At 34.1% G+C, this 24,410-nt stretch overlaps 1 protein-coding gene across 2 annotated transcripts in view; it reads right to left on the reverse strand.

The window, feature by feature from the left end:
• Positions 1–15,385: 15,385 nt before the first annotated feature.
• Positions 15,386–24,410, reverse strand: part of LOC115989652 (protein ACCELERATED CELL DEATH 6-like) — a 40,801-nt gene continuing 31,776 nt past the window's right edge. Inside the window, exon 5 of one of the 2 annotated variants that reach the window (XM_031113454.1) lies at positions 15,386–16,381. In XM_031113454.1, the coding sequence (XP_030969314.1) occupies positions 15,653–16,381 (729 nt within the window). In that variant the 3' untranslated portion in view covers positions 15,386–15,652. Of the gene's footprint in view, positions 16,419–24,410 lie in introns of both variants that reach the window. The other variant, XM_031113455.1, reaches the window with a different exon arrangement.

Raw genomic sequence — 24,410 nt, forward strand, 5'->3', positions numbered from 1 at the left:
TCCTCCTTTTTTAAATGCTTGAACCACGTTTGGATAACACAATCTCACAAAGCAATGACAACCCATCCATACCCCATGAGAACCATGCTGTTGGTGGGTTTGGATAGGTTAGTTTTGGCTCCTCCTTATGACATTCCTGCAAAGTAAAGAAAAAAAAAAAAAAACCACATAATGAGTGTTAGGTCATATGTGTTTCACTTGTTAGGAACATATGTCACTATTTTATGTAATTGACTAATCTTTTGACAAAACACATTTTATTTGTAATTGGGTAGATCTAGGATGTGTTTGATACTTTAAAAAGTCTTGTTCCAAGTTCAAGAATTAAAATCATGCAAGTATGTTCAAGATTAAAGTGCATAAAGAGAAAATCTTTGCATTTGAAAGATGTTGAAAGAGTGCACTTTTGTTTGGCAAAGGGAATTTGTCATCTGTTCATTAAAGCTCGACAGCTAGTCATCTATCGAGACTTGAAGAGTTATTCTATCCCGTGGCTCGATAGCAACTCGACAGATAGATATCTGTCGAGGTTTATGAAAAACAAAGTTTCAGTTTTGTTTTGACTCTAATCCGTGATTGTATATTTGGACTTTCTTTTCTTACAACCCTAGACATATAAAATGATGATTTTAAGGGTCGTCAAAGAAGACACAAGTTGCACAAGTGTTGAGCAAAGTTTTGTTCAAGTAAATTGTGACTAGAGACCTAATTTGCCCTAGTTCATCCTTCTTGTGAAGAAGCTGCTGTGTTTATGCATCGTCAGATTTTGTGACCAAGTATCTTCTCGATCTTCATCTTGTGATGAACTGAAAAACTGTAGCTAACAACTTTGTGACCAAGTATTTTTTTTTTAGTAGTTACAAGTAAAGAAAACCTACATGGCAAAAATTCTACCGAGTGATTGAAGTTGCGTACTGGGATCTGCACAATTGATTAGTCATGTACTGGGAGCTGTGCATTGAAAGGAGAGGTTGTCACTATAGAACAAGTCCAATTAGGTATTGGGATAAGGGTTTAACTGTAGGTTGGTATAAGGTATTTGGATTCCTTTACTTGTAACCGCTCGTTGTGATAATAGTAGATTCTCAGGAGTGGTGACCTTAAAATCACCCGGTAGGGTTTTTGCCATGTATATTTTCTCCATTTGTAGACAAATTACCGTGTCAATTTATTTTCCGCTGCATACTTTAGTTATTGGTGATTTGTTTATACTGCCACACATCTTGCACGTTAATTTGATTAATTAATAAACTTGGCTAATTAATCAATTAATTTTATCACAAGAGGTCAATACATTTTTGACCTATTAATGGGGTCTCAACTTCATTAAAATTGCTAGTTTATATTCTTATATCTAGAAATAAGCTATCATTAGAAGAAATGTCAATACTGTGGGGCTTAATCAAAATAACAAAGTTTAGCTATAAAATTGGATGTAACTTAAGGCTATAAACTGACTCAATAAAATAAAAATTACTACATATTTTGAAAATCTACCAATTTGATTGTATGTTTTTTATGTTCTTAATGCATATGTCAAATTTTATGTCAATCGGATATTATTTACTATATAATCTATAAGCTTATATTTTATATATAATTTTAAATTACAAAAACTTGCAATTTAAAAAAAAAAATTGTTGATGACATAGTTATAGATCTTTAATTTTCTTGAAATTATGCAAACAGAGAGAATATAAAAAGAAAATGTAATCTAATGGTGGATTTGTTAAAATTCAACTCAAATAAAAAGATATAAAGTAAGGTTATATTCTTAGGCTACAACCAATTTTTTAGTTAAATTTTGTCCTAATCAAAATGATATTTTATTGATTTGGTACAAAGTTTAGCTACAAAATTGGTTGTAACTTAAGGCTACAAACTCACTAAATAAAATAAATATTATTATATATTTTGAAAATCTAACCATTGAATTGCATGTTTTTTACGCTTTTAATACACATCTCAAATTTTGTGTCAATCAGATATTATTTACTATATAATCTACAAACTTATATTTTATGCATAAATTTAAATTACAAAAACATGCAATTTAAAAATTTATTGATAACATGACTATTGATATTTAATTTTCTTGAAATTTTGAAAGTATGAAGGATATAAAAAAGAATATGTAATCTAATGGAAGATTTGTCAAAATTCACTTTCAATAAAAAATTATTGAGTAAAGTTATAATTTAAAGTTATAACCAATTTTGTAACTAAACTTTGTTTATTGATCTGACGTGTTTATTAATATTATTATTATTATTAAGAATAATCTAGCGTGTTTATATGCATTGATGATTGAAAATTGTTATGTGCATCAAAATACCCAAGTTTGATCAAGATGGCATCGTATCACTTATAACAATTATACTTGTGTCAATTTGTTATTTGATTTGTCACATTTTGGCCCTATACTTTGTTTTTGTTAACGTGTATTATTAGGGTATGTGGGCTTTAGGCCCACCTTGTTTACTTGTATAGCACACTTACTTGTACTGCACACTCTGCCTCCTATATAAAGACACTTATGTATATTCTATTATTTAATGAAATACAATACAATTATTCTGTATTTCTGACATGGTATCAGAGCCACTGCTCTGATCCTTTGGTGTGCCACTCTTAAGCAGTCTTGTCTTCTTGGGTGTCCTCTGCAGCCGTTTTTGTGAGCAGCACCGCTACCTTCACCGCGACTCTAGTACATCAAAGACCACTGCCTTGCCGCCACCATCGCTTCCGCTTCTCCGATCAGACCACAGATAGCATCATTGGAAAGTAGTCTCTCCGATCTGCCTTTCTATGAAATTTCGTCTTCATCAGACCTTCCACGCATCTCCACCCGCCACCAGAATTCTCGGCGTCACTTACACGCGCCACCACACGCCGCCAAAACACGTCACACACCGCCACGCGCCTCCTGTATCAGTCACGCGCTACCACGCGCCGGAACCTATTCGCTGACGTCATCATCCTGACTGCTTACGTTAGCCCTAGCTGACGTCACCTGCTTACGTCAACGCCACATCATCTGCTGACGTAATCACCTGTCAACCTGCTGACGTCATCCGATGACTTTGACCAGGTTGACCGTTGGCTTTTGACTAGAGTTGACTTTTTGCAGTCCGGGTCCTCCTTACCCAATTTTTCGCGTAGATTTCATTTTTGCGCTCCCTTTTTGCATATTTTGCTTCTAAATGAGAAATAAGGACAGGTCTTCTTCTTGTTGCAATAATCGTCGCCAACAATCCAGCAAACGTCTTTGCAGTTTCTGCAAACGTTTTGCCCACAATATTGAGACTTGCTATCATTGCAACAAATCAGCTGTGTCTATATCTGCTGCTACTATTGCTAATACTGAGAGTATCCAACCAATGGCTCCCGTCTCTGCATAGTCTAAGTTTTCAGGACACATTTTCACCATATCCACAGATGACCTTAAAAACATCATCGCCAATGTCATTCGTATGGTTGGTAATGCATCTTATTCCTCTTCTCTCTCAGCTTTATCTGGTATGTCTCCTTTCTCTTGGCTTATGGATTCTACTTGTTGCAATCACATGACTCTCCACTCGTCCTTATTTTCTGAACTTAAATCTGCACCACACCCTCTTAATATTCACACAGCAAATGGTTCCACTATGTCTGGTCATAATATAGGTTCCGTTTCAACCGCCAATCTCTCGTTTCTTAGTGTCTTTATTGTTCCTGACCTTTCTTACAATTTATTTTCTGTGGGCCAATTAGTTGAGTTAGATTATCACATTATCTTTGATTATTTTGGGTGTATTGTACAAGATCCAAGGACGGGACAGGAGCTTGGGACCGGTCCCAGAGTTGGGCGTATATTTCTTGTGGACAACCTTCGTCTTCCACTTGTTACTCCTGTTTCTGTTGTTGCAGCTGCTGCAATTTCTTTTACTCCTTCCCTTACACTTGGGCATGCTCGACTTGGTTACGCATCTTCCTCTCGTGTACAACAATTAGTTTCTAGAGGTTTGTTAGGTTCAGTGTCTACAGAAAATTTTGATTGTGTTTCATGTCAGTTAGAAAAACAACCAGCTTTGCCTTTCAATACTAGTGAATAAATATCTACTGATATCTTTGACCTTATTCATTCTGATGTTTGGGGGCCTTCCTTTGTCTCTAGTATTGGTGGGTCTCGATATTTTGTTGTCTTTGTTGATGATTACTCTCGCTATAGCTGGATTTTTAATATGAAACATCGTTCTGAGTTATTGCAAGTATATTCTAATTTTGCAAAAATGGTTGAAACTCAATTTTCAAAACGTATCAAAATTTTCCGATCTGATAATGCTCTTGAGTACACTCAATATGCCTTCCAAGCCGTTTTGCATTCCTATGGCACTGTTCATCAACTAACTTATCCAGGTACCTCTCAGCAAAATTGTAGAGCCGAACGAAAATTTCGTCATATTCTTGACACTGTTCGTGCTCTTCTTCTCTCTACCAAAGTTCCTGCTCATTTTTGGGGCGAAGCTGCCCTTCATGGTGTTCATGCTATTAATCACATTCCAAGTCCTGTTATTCAAAATCAAACTCCATATGAGTGCCTTTTTGGGTCACCTCCAGACTACCACCACCTTCGCTCCTTCGGTTCTGCTTGTTTCGTTCTTCTTCAGCCACATGAGTATAATAAACTTGAGCCTTGGTCAAGGCTTTGTTGTTTTCTTGGCTATGGTGAAACTCAAAAGGGGTATCGATGTTATGATCCTGTCTCTCATCGTCTTCGTATCTCTCGCAATGTTGTCTTTTGGGAACATCGCTCCTTTGTTGAGCTCTCTCACTTCCGTACCTCTCTATCTTCCTTCTCTGTTTTAGATTTTTTTCCAAATGAGGCATATATTCCTTCTGTAACTGCTCCTGATCCTCCTATAGTTGCTCCAAATCAGCCTATAGACTTCTCTGTCCAACCACTAGATACCTTTGATCCATTTCTTAGTTCACCCTTTAATGAACAGGTTAAAGATGCACAGGTTGAAAACAAGCTACCCAACCCTGAGCTTGGGTCCCCTACTCCTGCTCCGCCTGAAGATCTTGCACAAGACATTTCACCTCGTCACTCAACTCAGATAAGATCCATTCCTACATATTTACTTGATTATCATTGTTACACTGCCCTTGTTACACTGCATGAGCCTCACACCTATCGTAAGGCTTCCACTGACCCTTTATGGCATATTGCAATGAAAGAGGAACTTGATGCATTATCTAAAAACCATACTTGGGATTTGGTGAATCTCCCCCCTGGGAAATCTGTAGTTGGTTGTAACTGGATCTACAAGATTAAGACTCGCTCTGATGGGTCCATTGAGCGCTACAAAACTCGTCTTGTTGCAAAAGGTTTTACACAGGAGTATGAGATTTTGATTATGAAGAGACCTTTGCTCCAACTGCTCGTATCTCATCTGTTCGAGCTCTCTTAGCTTTTGCTGCTGCCAGAAAATGGGACATTTTTCAGATGGATGTCAAAAATGCATTCCTTAATGGGGATTTAAGTGAAGAAGTTTATATGCAACCTCCTCCTGGTCTCTTTGTTGAATCAAATAAGATTTGTTACCTTTAGCGTGCTCTTTATGGCCTTAAACAAGCTCCACGAGCTTGGTTTGCCAAATTCATCTTTACCATCTCTCGCTTAGGTTACATGGCCAATCATTATGATTCTATCTTATTTCTTCGTCACACTGACAAAGGCACTATTTTACTTCTCCTGTATGTGGATAATATAATCATAACTGGTGATGACCTCAGTGGCATTCAAGAACTTAAGGATTTTCTCAGTTAGCAATTTGAGATGAATGATCTTGCCCATCTCAGCTACTTCTTGGGTCTTGAAATCACTCATTCTACAGATGGACTTTATATTACTCAAGCCAAGTATGCCTCTGAACTCTTGTCTCGAGCTGGACTCACTGATAGCAAGACTGTTGATACTCCAGTTGAGCTTAATGCGCATCTGACTCTGTCAGGGGGGAAACCATTGTCTAATCCCTCTCTTTACAGACGCTTGGTTGGCAGCCTAGTTTATCTCACTGTCACTTGTCTAGACATTTCCTATGCTGTTCATCAGGTGAGTCAGTATCTATCTGCTCCACGATCGACTCACTATGCTACTGTTCTGCGTATTCTTCGATACCTAAAGGACACTCTTCCATGGTCTTTTCTACTCTGCTCAGTCTCCTTTTGTTCTCCGTGCATCTTCTGATACTGATTGGGCAGGAGATCCCACTGATTGCAGGTCCACCACTGGTTATTGCTTTCTTCTTGGTTCTTCTCTGATTTCTTGGCGAAGCAAGAAACAAACTCATGTGGCCTGCTCCAGTACTGAAGCAGAATATCGTGCCCTTGCTGATCTCACATCTGAGCTCCTTTGGCTACGGTGGCTTCTCAAAGACTTAGGTGTGTCCACATCCTCCGCTACTCCTCTTTATTGTGACAACTAGAGTGCCATTCATATTACTCACAATGATGTCTTCCATGAACGGACTAAACACATCGAGATCAATTGTCATTTTATCCGTTATCATCTTGTCCATGGTGCTCTCAAGTTGATCTCTGTTTCTTCTAAAGATCAACTTGCAGATATCTTCACCAAGTCACATCCTAAGAGATGTCTTCGCACTTTGGTTGACAACCTCAAGTTGGTCTCACATCCACCTTGAGTTTGAGGGGGGCTGTTAACGTGTATTAGGGTATGTGGGCTTTAGGCCCACCTTGTTTACTTGTATAGCACACTTACTTGTACTGCACACTCTGCCTCCTATATAAAGGCACTTATGTATATTCTATTACTTAATGAAATACAATACAATTATTCTGTATTTCTGACAATTTTTAATATAAGGGAACATAACTTAATTTTAGTGTGTTGAAAGAGAGAGAATTATAATTAGGCAAACTGTTGATACAATACCTGATGTCATGTACCTTAGGTTCCCTTATGAAATTCAATCACATGAACAATGTTAAAACACATTTTATTTCATACTGTGTAAAAAACCAAGCCCTTTTTCTTTCCCTTCCATTGAACTCAAGAAGCAACTCTCTCAAACCCCTCCTCTTTTTTGCTAGAAATGAAGCACCAATACCCTCTTGAACAAAAATCAATACAATTTTGGTAGGATTGCTTGGTAATTCAAGTATTATAGCATACATACACATGCATGAGCATTCAAAAGCGCACACATGCGGGGGAGGGAAACCAATAACTTATTTTTTTTCCATTTTTTTTTTTTTTAAATTTTATGCTTTGATCAGAATAAATAGAATATGTTCCTACAATTTTTTTCCCCTTCCTGTTAAAGATGATGATGGTAAAGAATAATGTTATTTTACTGCTATATAACTGAATAAGGTTGTTATGATAACCGTTTTAAAGGGAAAATTCTTAAGTATCTTTAAAGTAGGTGACATGGTACTCTCTCTTCTCATATTCATGACAGACTCTACCATGAATTTAATTAGTAGGATCTATTATGAATGTAAAATAGGAGAACATTATATTGTTGTATTCAAGAGTACCTAAGAATTACTTTATTATAAAAATGATCTTGAAAATTTATTATTTGCTCATTCTAGTTTCTTGTCCCCTTCAAATTCCTTGAGGGGTGAAACTCAGGTTTCACTGTTAGCAATCAACCTGACTATTGATAATAGCTTCCAATTTGTATTTTTGAAAGTGACTCTAAACCTTTTGTTGAAGTGATCCATGATTTCCATTAGAGTCCCTTTCTGCGATTAACTATTTTCCAAGATCAAATATTATATTTGTGAATGGAAAATGGGATTAAATCACTAAACCCTTCCTCTCATTTGCCCTCTTAAATCTTAATATATGTAATCACAAAAACAAATTGTTCTTGTCGAATGAATATAATTTCATTGGAGGAGTAATGATGTGAAATGAGGAAGTCTAGAGACACAAAAATTTGACATAAAATTGGACACGACACTTGTTGATGTGTAAGATTATTACTTGTAGGTGAAAAAATAATGTCAATATTGGTTTTGATAAGAATCAATAAAAAACTTGATAACTCAACTTTTTTTTTTTTTTTTTTTATTTATTGGAGAAGAACTTGCTAACTTAAATAATGTAAAAAAATATCTTTATATATATATATATATATATATATTGTATATCTATAATTATTTATGACCAATACTCGTGAAATTGTTGTAAAAATAGAGAGGAAAAAAAAAAATGGCCGTTGAGCGGTGAAATTGGGCCGTTGACTGGTGTAGAGCTGCAGCTTCTTTTTTCTATCTCTCGTGTCCTTCACCACCCGCGCACACTAGCAGAACCCCTCGAATTCCGCTTATTCTACGCTGTCGAGTAACGCCCACAGAGAGATATGGAGCTTTACTCAGGAGGAGGAGGAGGAAACTGGGGTAAGATCCCATCCATCCCGACACACGGTAACACCTCTACGTCCTCCAATCAAGACCACCTATACCTCAGTCCCCAACAACCTCAACAATTTCAACTCCACAACAAAATAATCAGCACCAATCACTCGCTTCTCACTTCCACCTCGTACATTACATGTAACCCCATTCAAAACCTTAACCTTTAGTTACATAAACATGTATATCTATATATTTATTTATTTATTATTTTTTGGTTACAAAATGTTGGGTTACAGGTGGTGGAGAATTTAGCGGAAGTGATTCAGCATGGAACTAGGAACCAGCAATCAGATGCATTGGTATCATACTATTAGTATTATTTTAAAATTTACAATTTTTTTTTTTTTTTTTGGATGGGTTACAATTATATTTTCTAATAATTTGCAAAATCGTTTTTATTTTGGGTGTGTTTAATTAGTTAATGACTGTATGTTATTGTTTAATGAAAGGTGAGTGACTTGAACAACCACTTTGAGAAGTGCCAACCTTTGTTGAATTCGATAGCGGCTTCACTTAGCACCAAGGCCATAGTAATAATAATTCCCAACTCCTAATTAAAAAAAAAAAAAAAAAATCAAAGATAAATAAAATTTTATTTGCTTTATGTGAATTTATGCTATTTACGAATTAGTCATGGTGTTTAATTATATGGTGTTTTAAAACTTTTCAGTTTTAGGTGTTATGAGCATTTAGAGTTTACGAATTTGTTATTTAGAACCGATTGGGATCATAGAATGATTGAACTATGTTGAGTTGTTCATTTACAATTCGTTTATAAAATTCTGAACCATATTCATAATCTATAATGTGGGTTTATTAAACTTTTGTAATACATTTAAGGATGGCACTAAGTACACCTGTATCTGTGCTTAGTGTCATATTTTGTTCACAGCCAATCCCAAACCTAGGAAAAGGAGAGTTGTGGTAGGAGGATGGTATAGAATAAAATTTAGTCAGTTTATTAGGAATTATGATGAATTGAAGGATGGCACACTGTCCTAAAAGGTTTTGCATAATCAAAGATCGTCATGGAATTCATATTGTAACTTGTATTTTATTGATTGTTGAGAGGTTGTGTGATTCGGGGAAATTGTGGGGGTATTGTTTGCAGACAGTTGAGGGTCAGAGGCGGAAGCTGGAGGAAAGTGAGCAGTTGTTGAATCAGCGGAGGTTTGAGTTACTTGTATTTGAAATTTGTTGCAGTATGTGTTTTACCAGCTCTATAAGTGTTCGTTCTTTTTTTTTATTTTTATTTTTTGAATTTCATTACGAGGGATCTGATTGCAAAGTACAGAAGTTCTGTTGTAGAGCTTGTCAAGTCTGAACTATGAGGTCCATGACCATATCACCCTTCTGATAAGTGGACCTGTTAGTTGATTTGGGAAAGAATGCTGATAAATGGTATCAATTTTCACTTTAGTTTTAGTAGTTCTTTTTATCCTGCCATCATGATTCATAACTACCTACTTTGTCCTTTTCATTTTAGAATTTCTTCTTGTGGGGAAAAAAAGTTGAAACATAAATGAAAAAAGAAAACCATTTGGGGGAGGAGTTTCACTGTTTTGAGAATAAAGGTATTTTGTACAGCCTCTATCAGAGGTTGTTTGGTTGAGCTAGAAGATGTCAGTCACAAAGGATAATTGACAATATGATCTTCGATCTGAATAAGTGTACTACTATTATCTTCTTTGATGCAGAATGCATTTAGGCCTAGATTGTAAAGGCTCACCTTTTCGAGCTTTTTTCTTTTCCTTAGTTTGTGTCTGTGAATTTGATTGTCTAGTCTACTTGTGTATTGCAGGATGCATCTTGAAGTTTGATTTTTCAAATCCCCAATTTTGTGCTGAAGTTTGTGAAGAAATTCCTTCTTTTTTATTTGTTGGTCTGCTTTAGTAGAATTTTTCGGAATAGATTTTTCAGTTAATTTTTTTTTTCTTTATATTTAGAATAACAGAGTTTGAGTTTACAGCTAAAATTTCCAAATTATTGGAAATTTGGAGCAGATCTTTATTATAAAGAATCAAATTACTGTGAAAATGTATTTTGAGTCAACATTTAATTATTTAGACACTGTTCGTTGCTTGAATGTCCGACTGCTAGTTTAAAAGCTTTTAGATAAAAGACTTTTCAAGGGATGTCTTGGTCATTGTTAGGGTTAAAGCCTGGTTTATTTAGCTCTGTTTGAGAAGCCCCTTATGTTGTTATCACAACTTAGGGTACTATAATTTTTTTATTATTGGTAAGTTAATTCTACATTCTGAAATATTGACTTTTTTACCAAAAATGTTTCTGATAAAACCTTTCAGCTGTTTTAATCAAGCTACTTCTCCCATAACATCATATCCTCAGGATTTTGCAAGATTGTTCAGGTAGGAAAAATGGTTACAATTGGTGTCAAGGATTTAGAATTTCTGTCAATGAGTATCTATGCCTTAGTGATTAAATCACAAGAACAGTTTTACGATTGATGTTTCTTTACGATATTTCTTAGATACACTTGTTTCTGATTTCAAATTCAGATATATCTTTGCTCGCATAAAACTTGTCTTGAGATAATATTTATTGTTTTCTCCTCTCTTTGATTTCATGTGTGTGTGATAAAGTCTGATTCCATTGAAGTGGCTTTTGATAATTTGTTTGGCTTCTTCATTTTAGGTCTACTTCCTGTCATTGCATTCTGTACAGCTCCCAAGTTCTAAAATAAAGCCAGAGTTGACATATATGACTTCTCCAGGAAATGAAGTCATGCATTAATCTGGTTTGAAAAAGACTCTTTGATGCCTTCGAATCTTCTTGCAAAATTGCTTCTATTTGCTTATATTTATTATGTGCATCATGCTTGCAAGAGTTGACATTAAATTTTAGTTTTAAGAAAATTTATTATAGCACTCAGGGAATCTTTCATGATACCCTTTCTTTCCCTTTGTATTTTTCTCTCTGCCTTATGTTTTTCTGCATAAGGTAGTGTTCTTGAATATATATCTTTATTACTTATCAAAAATATATAAATCTTTCATGATACCTTAAGGAGAACTATGCAGGCCTTTGTTCGGATGAACGACTCATTCTCTCTAGTTTGGAAAAAAAAAAAGAGCACCTTCACACTAGTTTTAAAAAGTAGTTTACTAATGAAAAAAAATTACGTTTTGTAATTTTCTTATGAGAGGGTAACCTTATTTGGCTATGTTCTTCTGGATATTTTCCATAAGAAATCAGCCTAAATCTTTCTTGGAATATCAGCAGTGAAAAGAAAGGGGTTTCTTCGTACTCTCTATTTGCTTATGGAATTGATAAATATCATTTTAGGGTAAAGATTTAGTTTTCACATATATAAGTGTGGGACCTCCCTGTGCTTCTTGTTCTGACTAAAGTGATTTAGCCTTATTTTGTCCCTGTGTTTTGTTAGCTGGTTTGCAATGGTCTTGGTCTAGTGTCTGTATGAGTGTATGTATATCTGTTGGGTCTGTTTATACTTAGTTGTCTGTTGGTCTAGTTTTTAGTGTCTTTGTAGAGCCTGAGTGGCTCACCCTTTTTGTTTATGTGCGGTACAAAGTCTGTTTCTTTCAGTAGTGAATATCTTTTTATGAACAAAAAAAGAAAAAAAAAAAGAAAAAAGAAACAAAAAAAAAAAATGTATATAATGGTATCGTTCAACAACAACAACAACTACAACCACCAATCACTCGTGTCTCACTTCCACCTCTTACATGTAACCCCATTCAAAACCTTAACCTTTACTTACATACACATGTATATCTATATATTTATTTATTTATTATATTTTTGGTTACAAAATGTTGGGTTGCAGATGGTGGAGAATTTAGCTGAAGTGATTGAGCATGGAACTAGGGACCAGCAAGCAGATGCATTGGTATCATACTATTAGTATTATTTTAAAATTTACAAATTTTTTTGATGGATTGCAATTATATTTTCTAATAATTTTCAAAATCATTTTTATTTTAGGTCTGTTTAATTAGTTAATGACTATGTGACTGTTTGGATACGAATTATGTTCAGCGTTTGCGTTTTCCTTATTTATTTATTTATTTATTGAGAAGCTGGACTTTCATGTGGGTTGGTGTCTGTCAGTGGGTTCCATGCACTACGAATTATGTTCAGCGTTTGTGTTTTCCTTATTTATTTATTTATTTATTCATTGAGAAGCTGGACTTTCACATGGGTTGGTGTCTGTCAGTGGGTCCCATGCACTGTCAGTGGGTCCCATGCACTGTGCATGGGACCTATGCATGGGACCCACCAACTTTGACCAGCAAGCATTTTATGTGAGAATGGCACTGTTTAGTGGGTCCGTGCATTGTTTATGGGAACCACAAACTTCACTTTTTAACAACTTTTTCATTAAAAATGAATCTTACGGTACTATTCACATATTTAAAAACTATTTTGTTACAGTGTTTTCAGTTTTCAGCAAAATAAGTTGTATCCAAACGGATCATATATGTTATTGTTTACAATAATAGAGTTTTGAGTTTTCAGGCAACAAAAGTTTCCAAATTTTAGGAATTTTGAAACAGATATTTTAAAGAAGAATCAAATTATTGTGGCTATGTATTTGAGTCTACATTTACTTATTTAGACATTAATCGTGGCGCCGATGTCTGACTGCTAGCTTAAAAGCTTTCAGATAAATGACTTTTCAAAGGATGTCTTAGACATTGTTAGGGTTGAAAGTTAGAACCTGGTTTATTTAGCTCTCTTTCAGCACCCCATTATGTTGTTATAACTACTTAAAATACTATATTTTTATTATTCGTAAGTTAATTTTGCATGCTGAAATACTGACGTTTTTACCAAACATATATCCGATAAAACCTTTTAGCTATTTCAATCAAGCTACTCCTTCCATAACATTAGATTTTTCAGGTTGAAAATATGGTTACAATTGATGTCATGGACTTGATTTCTGTCGATTAAGTATCTATGCCTTTGTGATCAAATCAGAAGAACGGTAGAACACTTTTTTCTTGGGTTTTGATATCTGTTTGGCTTCTTTATTTTAGGTCTAGTTCCTATCATTCTATACAGCACCCAAGTTCTAAAGTAAAGCCAGAGTTGACATATATTATGACATCTCCATGAAATGAAGCCATTCGTTAATCAGTTTTAAAAAGACTCTTTGCTGCCTTAGAATCTTCTTCTCTCCAAATTGTTTCTATTTAATCTGTGCATCATGCTTGCAAGAGTTGACAAAAAAATTCTAAAATTTAAGAATATTTATTATAGCACTCGTAATCTTTCATTATACCGTAAGGAAAATTATACAGGCCTCTCTTGGATTAAAGACTCATTGTCACGGTTTGGAAGAAAAAAAAGGAGCAACTTCATACTGGTTTCAGAGAATAGTTTTACCAATGAAAGAATTTTCTCTTTTATAAATTTCTTATGAAAGGGTAATCTTATTTAGCTATGCCCTTCATGATATTCTCCAGAAGAAATTGGCCTAAATCTTTCTTGGAACTTCATTCGACAAACAATGTTTCTTTCATATAATTCAGTGTCACAGTACTCTCTATTTGCTTATGGAATTGATAAATATCATTTTCGGTGAAGATTTGGTTTTCATATATCTACTGATGTTTATAATGGTACTTAAGATCAGACCAATATGTACTAATTTAAATCTATCAAAATTACATCTTATCTATGACATGATTCTAATCTAATTCAATTGGGGGTGTACATATATCTGATATATAAATAGTAATTGCTCGAGCAGGCCTATAAATGTCACCACTAATGAAAATGGAGATTAGATAAATCATACTTGTGGTTGCACCTAATTTCGTCTTAAAAACATCTCTCAATTTAGTCCTGTGCAAATACATGACATTCTCTAAAAGGATTCAGTACATCAATGGTGGGAGGAGATAACATATAGGCAAAGGTATTGCAAATGAATAAAACAAGGTGTGGGTTCCAGTTAACTTAACTGGTAAAGTTTTTAATGGTTTTTTTATGGTTGTATAAGAGATCTGAGGTTCAATATATGTTTATACAAAAAAAAATGATTGGTAATTTGATCTAATAATAAAGAGCTGCCAGCCCACTTTTATGGTGAATAATTACACTAATGAACTTGAAATTGTCATATTAGGCATTAAATTATATCCTACTTAAAACTAATGAATTAATAATTTGAAAATTGTTGATAATATTTTAATATACAAAATGTCATTGAACATTGATAAACATTTTATTTAGGTGATTTCTTAATACTTTTTCTTTCTAAAATCAACGCATTACTTAGTTTTAGGGGAAAAAAAATAAAAGAGATGAAGAGTAAAAGTTGAATTTAAGTGTTGCCTTAGTAATTCTTATGTAAGAGATAGGAATTAAAATTCTCGCATTTCACGGTAAAGCTCATGTTCATGGAAATTACAATTCTAAAAAAATTTGTTAAACAAACAACTTACATATTTTTAAATGGATAGACTAGTGACATGATTATAGGGTTCATATGGACTAAAAATTGACCAAGTGGGACAGGCCACACCTTTAGATGTTGTTTTCGTGTTTTTTAATTTTAATTTTTTTTAATATTATTTAAATCTAAAGCCAATACGAAGCTCATAGCAAAGCTTTATTACTTTTTACCGAATGCATAGAAAGTTTAATTAAGGGGCTTATATTGGGGCTTGAATTTTTTATTGTTAAGACTCAAGCCTTAATTTCGTGAGTTTGTTCATCAAAAAAGAATTGCTTGAGCTTGGTTCGATTACAGCACAAGCCTCAAAGTACAGATTGAGCTTGGCTTATTTCTTGATAAAAGAATATAAACTAGCAGTTTTAATCAAGTTGAGTCTGGGTTGTTCATGGAAAGCTCGGTTTATTTACTACTGAATGTTGTTGCAATACACCCAAAATGCCAGCGTTTTAAATTTCTTATTTGCAAAAATGTTTTCTACAAGAACTCAAGAAGACAATCAACAACAGAATATTAAGGGGATATCATAGAAAACCACAAATTCCACACTAATCTTTGAACAAAGCAAAGAAACCGTGCACTGTTTACAATTCATAGGAAATGATGCTTGTTAATAATGTCCAAGCATCTAAAATACTAAGAATTGAATGGTTTATTACAATCACAAAGCTTCTATATAAATGGAGAAGTCTCACAAGCTTTTATATTTTGAGAAGTCTCTTGAGGTTGATCGCTATATGCACAAGCATCTGGTATATTTGAAGTGAGCTAGTCTTTCTTCTGTTGAAATTCCTCCTGTCTATCTTTGTTCCTTGGCTGAGACTCTTCATGCTTGTCTTTTTCCACTGGCAAAGAGTCAGAAGACTCCTGCTTTTGGTCATCTACTTTAAGAGGTTGGGTAAAATAAAGCATCGAAGGAATGACAACTTGACAAAGGTAATGGAATATAGGGTGGCGAATCCCAAATGGGAAAATCAACGCTATGAGAAGTACAACGAAACAGAAAAGGTAGAGAATTCCCATGACCAAAATAAGATATGCAACCCAAGAAATATTGCTCACGACTAAATATATAGCGGACATGAATGCCACGGACATTGCAAAAATAGCTGCTCCCACTAGTTTTAAAGCCCAAGAAATGGCACACTTAGCTACATCTCCAGCTATTAATGACCATATGAGGAGGAAAGCCCCTGTCATGGACCAATACATAGCCATGGAATCACAGACAATGAAAACCTGGAACGCCCGTTTATTTCCCAAGGTTGCCAGCCCTTGGCTTGTAGGTCCATTATCAGAGCTATTAAAACCACCCGGCACAGTTAAGCCAGCAGCAAAGGTCACCGTAGCCACTAGCACTGCTATCACCGAAATTAAGTCGACTCGGCCCTTAACTTGCTCCAAGTTTGGTGGCTCTCTTTCTTGTAGCAACTCAGTCTTCTTTCCCTTTTCACTCAAGGGTGTGCCAGCTGACGCTAAGGCCCAAACTGTTGTTAGCTGCATGGAGATTTGAATACTTCAAAATGTAAGAAATCTGCACGAATAACTGAATGTTATTTGATGATGCCAAAAAATCGTTAGTAAGTCACACGGCCAAATACCCTCCAAAGGTTAGATCAGAGAACTCTTTACAACTCTAGAGTGTGGGAGCTGAGGTAAATTATGTGTAAAAACTGTATGACTTACTGACGATTTTTTGACATCATTATTATTAATTTATAAATACAAAATGTCTAGAGAGACAATTTTTCTCACAAGTTTTGTTCACAACAATTACTAAGCTGCTAAACTGTGTACAATAAACAATTAAGTGGTTTTAATAGTTGAACCATATCAAAATCAACAAAGACTTGTAAATTCAATGATTGTAAAAAATATTGTGAAAAATATCGTGGCTAAGCATTACTCCCTAGGCAAATATGCCCAACACATATTCGGGCCAATTTTTTTTAATGCAATACTTATCTCACAACATCAATTCTCTCTTTTTATGTTCATTTTTTTTTTAAGATATGATAATATGAATATATGGCATCCTATCCATCATAATGGTTATTTACCATTAGGTCAATACATTAATGGATTTTTTTTTTTTTAATATACGGGAGTTTTGATCCAAAATCCTTTAAAATAAGATATTTTGACAGGTAACTTTGAACTCACAATTCTTTAATACTCAATAGGACCTCTCACAAAATTTTGTGCCTAAACTAAAAATAAAAAATTAATTCTAAAATTGTAGGTTTCAATTAGGTCAATTGGAAAATAATCCTCTTGTCAAAAGAAATGAAATAAAAGACCTGAATTCAATTTCAAATAACACCTAAAAAAAGAGAACATGTTCTTGTCTTAACTTGAAGATAAAAAGTAATCATAATGGAGCAAATGCCATATATTTCAAATCTTATTATATCTACCCAAAAAATAAAGACAACAAAAAACATTTTTTAATAGTTTAGGTACAAAAATAGGGACAACAAAAACTTTTTTTTAATAGTTTAGGGATGATTTTTATTTTTATTTTTTATTTTATAAAGTTTAAGAATATAAAGAGAAATATTTTCAATAGTTTAGGGATGAAAAATAGACTTTTCAATAGTTTAAAGATGAAAAATAAAATTTTAGTAAAGTTTAAAAACCAAAATAATATTTTAACCTTTAAAATATGGACACAACAATGCTTATGCAATAGAATTAAGTCATATGAAATGATGTAGTAGTCTACACCGTGATGGAACCCCTTTGGCACTACAAACAGGATGTTTCCTACACATATTCAGTTTTTTAAATTAATTTTTAAATTAACTAATTTAAATAAAAGACCTGAATTCAATTTCAATAACACCGAAAAAAAAAAAGAGAACATGTTTGTGTCTTAACTTGAAGATAAAAAGTAATCATAATGGAGCAAATGCCATATATTTCAAATCCTATTACATCTATCTAAAAAAAAAGGAACAACAAAAAAACTTTCTTTAATATTTTAGGTACAAAAATAAGGACAACAAAATTTTCTTTATAAAACAGTTTAGGAATGAAAAAAAAATGTTTTTTTTTTTTTTTTAAAGTTTAAGAATATAAAGTGAAACATTTTCAATAGTTTAAGAATGAAAAATGTCTTTTCAATAATTTAATGATGAAAAACATATTTTTAGTAAAATTTAAAAACAAAAAAAATATTTTAGCCTTTAAAATATGTACACAACAATGCTTATTGTAAGTTTTTAGACCCTTTAAAACACAACTAGATTAATCTAGTTAATTAGCCAAGTTATTACTTAGTCCAAATTCCAGATCTTGGTTATCATAATCAAACAATAATATCATGCATAGCAGTGGAAATATAAATAACACAATGATATGATGACCTAGGAAACCAAACCGGTAAAAACTTAGGGAGGATTTAACTCAGCTATCCTCAATGTAAATCTGAATCTACTATGAAAGAATAGAAGTTTTACAATAGGACTTAGACCACTAACATCCAATTGCTACACACCAGTAGAAACTTACTGATACGACCACGTGCAAGTTCTAAGACCACAGACTCCTTCTTTCTTGGATTCTTCAGCAAGTACAAGCACACCCGCTTGTGTTTCTTTAAGTTCTTATGGCAGCAACTAAATGATCATCAAGTTCTTGAATGAATCTCCTCTTGATAACCCTAAGATTGTGTAAAGAAAAGCTCCTCACAGATCTCACAAGAGATTTACACAAACCACAATCTGAGCAACTCCTAAAACGTGGCTAGGGTTTGCCTTATATACTTAGGGCATAAGCATAAAACCCTAAACGTTTTAAATGAACTAGGGTTGAGTTGGAATTCTGCAGAAAAATGCATTTTGCCCGATTTTCGATTGATCGAGTCTAAGCTTCGATCGATTGAACCAGGTCGAAATGCACTATCAATTCTGCAGCAGTTTGAGTCCAACTTTACATAAAAGACACAACTTTTAGCAAGTCTAAACACAACTAACAATTGTTTTGATCATGGTTTGCCAACATTATATATTAGAGTTCTCAATACATTAGTTCCTAAGTCTTTAGAATCTAACAAACTCCCCATTTGGCAATCCGTGACAAAACATAACTAAAAGCTCAAAGTTTACAAAGAAAAGCCCTTTACAAAAAAATGCTCATTAAAACAAATCCAATCCTAACTACTATCCATCAGTTGCAAGTGTAGACAGTAGCTCAATTGAATCAACCTATATATTTCCTAAAACACTTAAATAAAACACATAACTGCATGTGTGGAAAATACAAGTAAACAAAATAAATTCTTGATTTCACTCAACACAAAATAAAGACATATATCAATAAATAACTCATAAATATAAATCAATAAGCAGTGAAACAAGAAACATATGAAACAATAATTGTATCTCCCCCTAACATGAATAGCCCAACAAAAATACATCAAGAGCAAAAAAAAAAAAAAAAAAAACACAAAGTGAAGCACCTAGATTCAATCTAATCTCCACAATCTTCAACAAACAAAAAAATTCTACCCCTGAGAACAAAAATCTCTACAAGAGTCTCAAATCCTAAATGTATTTCCCCTTTTTGTGACAGAATGCCAAAGGGCAATCAGAATCCATCATCAAAAAGAGGTGGCGGTAAGGATCGTCGAAATTGTGCCAACTCTGCTTGCAAGGCATGAATCTTATTGAGTACGTCCACCAAAATCTGTCCATGAGCCGCCTGAACGGTCAAGACATAATCCAACGTACGTTAAATGTTTGAATCACCCGAAGTAATCGGTGGAGGAATATTAGTAGTATCAGCAACAGCACCACCAGACGCCTCAGCCATATCAGCACCTGTAGAAGAGGGAGGAGGGGGTACAACACCAGAAGACATACCTCTAGGACGCGTTGAGCCAACTCTCAAGTGAGCAGCCCTCTGCCTAAGGAAGGTGGCACCAATAGGAGCTATAACATGTATGGGCTCACCAGTAGGGAAATCACCTAGACTGAGAAACAACAAAATCTTATGAATGAAAATAGGATGAATAAGAGCATGAGCGACGGCAGAACTCCTATGAACTTCATTCAAAGAAGTAAGAAACAGATAAGGAAAACTAATAGACGCACTAGAAACAAAGGTGTACAAAAACACACATCGCTCAAGAGGGATGGTGTGGAGATGAGAAATAGGCCATAAAGAATGACACACTATCCTAAAGAAAAGATAGGTAGTCTTAGTAAACTCAACGGACGTGATCCTAGGATCAGAACCCCACTGGATAGGAGACCCAGTGATGTATGACATAACGTCATCAAGGGGTGGAGACTTCTCATAAGGATAGACAGGCTACCCAACAACCGGAACCCCAAGAACTTCAGCCACTATCTTAGGGATAATGGTGAACTCAACACCTCATATCCAACTCCTAACAAGGGTGTTGGAATCATAGATGTGGCAAGAGAGATTTGAGAAGAACTCTCTAATCAAGGCGGTTGGGGGTGGATGATCTACCTCCAACAAAGACAACCCGCCTCTACTCTCAAAGTTTGCCCTAATGGCAGAATCAACCTCATCTAACACAACAGAATGCTCAACCCAAATCTTTCTCTTACTATTCAACTTCTCATAAACCTCTCTGCTTTTGTCATTCCTAAACAACTCATTCCTAGAGGGAGACTCAAAGGAAGTGGAGGGTGTCCTATGGGCTCTAGTCTTCCTAGGCATGGTGCTAGGATAAGGACAAAGACACAAAGCAGAGCAAAACAAGAAAACAGAAAGAAAAAACCAAGGGCAGACTGCAAGTTAGCACAAAAAAAAAATAGAAAAAAAATATATATGATGCATAAACAGTTAAATGTCATGATGCATGCTCTAATGCAATGAAATTAAGTTCAAATTCACAAAATTATATTGAGCATAGAGTTTCTAACAAAAACCCCAAAAATTTTAAAGAATCACTTGTTCAATTTGAAAAAATTGATCAATTGATCATCACATACAATAGAATACAAAATATAATGATCAAATACATCAATCCAATAAGCCAATTTTATCAATTTGGACCTATTTGACCAAAATCCCCAATTCGGATACATACAAGCCCTAGAAATTTCAATTTCTCAAAATTCAGCAACTTGATCAAATTAAACCATCAAGATCAAGTTTATAACATCCTAGAACAAAAACCCATTGATCAATTTTAGAAAATTTGGCTTGAATCAACAAAACCCCTAAATTTTAATAGTTTCGAAAAAAATCAACAAAATGCATGAATATATACATGAAAACATGAAAATAAATGCAAAATGAAGGGTATAATGGACTTATCGGCTTAGAAGAGGAAAACCTTCCAAAAAGACTGGAGGAAAACGACAAAAAAATTGATGATGAGCCTTGTCCAAATTGGAGAGAGAGAAAAGTTTGAAAAACTTTTGAAAAGTGGGTTTGAACAAGTCAAACTTAGTTTTTAAAAAACCTGAATCACGATTTTCGATTGATCAAAATAGACAAAGGCTACCTTAAATTTTTTTTTAAACAATTTCGATTAATCGAAAAACAGTTTCGATCAATCGAAACAAACAGAGTCTCACAAAATTTTTGAGAAAAACACAGTTTAAAAAAAAAAAAAAAAAAAAAAAAAAAAAAAATTTTAGGAACACCTCAAAGCATTGAAATTGATGAACAAAATGCATGAGTATGTGATGAAATGTTTTTCAAAAACAACAGTTTTAAACCCAGTTTTCCCAAAATTAAGATTTTCAAACATTTTCCATAAGTTCTCAAGCATCAAATCTATTTTGCATAAAAACTCAAAGTATTTGCAAACTCGGTTGGTCAGACCAAAAACACATATAATAACATGTACAATGTTTAGTAAAGAGTAACTTGTGTAGTGTGTGCAACTATCACAAGCTTGAGATACATATGAGGTGATATGTGAATAGCAATCAACCACAAAGTCTACAAAATTCATCACATAGGATTTGAAAGAGACTATCACCAAAAGAGTTACATCATATAACTCCCACATCTCCTAGATCATAAGCTTGCAATCATGTAAGTTTCTTGATTTTGCCTCATATTGTACACACAAATTTTAATTGTTCAAAAACTTATTAAAATAGACGGGATAATGTACACACCAATTTTAGCATTTATTTGATTTAGTTTTAAGTCCAATAATGTATACATCAATTTTAGCATTTAAACCGAGGCTACACCTTATGATCTTTTTGTGCATGTGCTACATTTTCTAAAGTACAAAATCTTACGATATGCACTAAGGTGTTCATGATTGGCTAGTGAACAGTGATGAGATGGTTATGTATGCTTTTCTCAAAAGGTTCAAGTCTGGCAGTCAATGACATGTGACTTCAAGATCGAGACAAAGTAATCAAAACTATAAACATCTTTCCCACACAACATGCACTACAAAACTTCAACTAGTAAAGTGCAATAAGTAAGCTCATCAAAATTAAACAAGGTACAAAAGATATGTTATGTGAAAATAAATTGACCAACCTTGTTTTCAAAAACCAAGAAAATAGTGCAAAACACAACTTGCTTCCCTTTTCTTCCTTTTTTTTTTAAATTAAAAAAATAAACAAAAACAACCTAGAATGAAATGCATTAATGTTATGCAATGCAATTCCTAGAAAAAAAAAAAAAAAAAAAAAAAAAAAAAAAAAAAAAAAAAAACAATGGTCACAAAGAATATAGTAATAAAGCACAAGGACCATGTTAGAAGGACTCAATTAGATTGAGACTTTTGCATCCAAAACTTTTTAGATGTACCACAAGCATTGGAGTTCTTATTCACATGGGAATGATTTTCAATTCTAGGATTGGAATAAAGGTTTAGAACCTTTACCAATTCACCAATGAGCACCATAGGATCTTGTGCTTGAGGTACAGGTACTTTTGATTTGTTTGCTCTCTTAGCAACTTGCAGCTTGTAACAGTTTGAACAAATGTGTCTAGACTTTCCATAAAAATGACAAACCCATGCAGGCTTATCATGTGACTTATCCTTAAAAAGGGTAGACTGTTGAGGTTTAGACTCTTTCAAATCAATCCTAATCTTCCTAGGAGGTGTAACATCTAAGGAGTTGACAACCTCACTCACAGGGGGTTCAGAAGAAGATGAAGGAACAAAGATAGTGGAATTGGGTGCAGACACATTGATGCTTTTTATAAAACCTAACCCAGTTTTGTCAGAATGAGACTTTTGAACACTAAGCATATGATCAAGTTTAGAACTAGCAGACCTATTAGTTAGTTCTAAATTCTTAACTTTATCAAGCAAAAGCATGTTCTCAGTCTTCACATTATTCAAAAGTTCAGTAGCATCAAACAATTTAACAAGCAAATTATTCTTATCAAGCTCAAGAGATACAACTTTCTTCAAGCCTAATTCAACGTTCATAGCATCCTTTGCAGCAACTTTGCAAAGTTTATTGTAGGCTTCTTAAAGATTTGCATCCTCAAAGAGTTTCCCATCAGAAGGGTTCTCTTCTACAGATACACTTTCATTGATTACTGCAGTAGCAGTGAAAGCAATGAAGTTTCCATCCTCGTCACAACTAGACTCATCATCAGAAACTTCACCTTCACTAAGGGTTACAGCCATCGCCTTACCCTTAGACTTCAAGTAAGTAGGACATTCAAATTTCATGTGACCATACCCTTGACATCCAAAACACTGAGGACTTATAGAATTATTAGAAGATTAACCTACTTTTTCTCTAGGTTTATCAGTGTTGTTAACCTTAGTGGGATCATTCTTTCTAAAGTTTCTAGGTTCAGCAGTGTTCTTATCTCTTGCCCTTCTATTATTGTTTCTAAGGAAATTCTTAAAGTTTTTGGCAAGGTAAGCAATCTCTGTAATAGAGAGCTCATCATCAAATCCATCAAGATCAACATCATCAACTGACTTAAGAGCCTTGATTTGGATTTGCTAGTCTTAGGTAGGCCCAACTCATATGATTGAAGAGATCCTACAAGTTCATCAAGAAGGATGGAGTCCACATCCTTACTCTCAGTGATGGCAGTCACTTTGGGTCTAAAATCTTCAGTCAAAGATTTAAGAATCTTCCTAACAATTTTAGGTTGATCATAGATTTCACCCAAGTTATATGCAAAATTAATAATATCATTAAGTTTAGCATAAAATTCATCAAAAGAGTCATCATCAGATATCATAATGCTTTCAAATTTAGAAGTTAATTGCTACAATTTATTGATTTTAACAGCCTTTGTACCTTCATGCACAATCTGGAGGATATTCCAAGCAGTATGAGTAACCTCAACATTAGAGATTCTTTTAAATTTTTCCATAGAAACAGCGTTAAAGATAACATTCATAACTTTGCTATTGAACACGGCTGCTTCTTTTTAAGAAGTTTGCCACTCACTAACAAGAGTAATGAGCTTCTCCCATCCGTATTCGACGAAGTTCCAAACTCTCTCATCAATTGATTTCAAGAACGCTTTCATCCTTACTTTCAAATAAGCATAATTATTCCCATAAAAGTGAGGAAGAATAACAAGAAAATGT

This window comes from Quercus lobata, chromosome 5 (assembly GCF_001633185.2).
Source record: "Quercus lobata isolate SW786 chromosome 5, ValleyOak3.0 Primary Assembly, whole genome shotgun sequence".
Classification (NCBI taxonomy): Eukaryota; Viridiplantae; Streptophyta; class Magnoliopsida; order Fagales; family Fagaceae; genus Quercus; species Quercus lobata.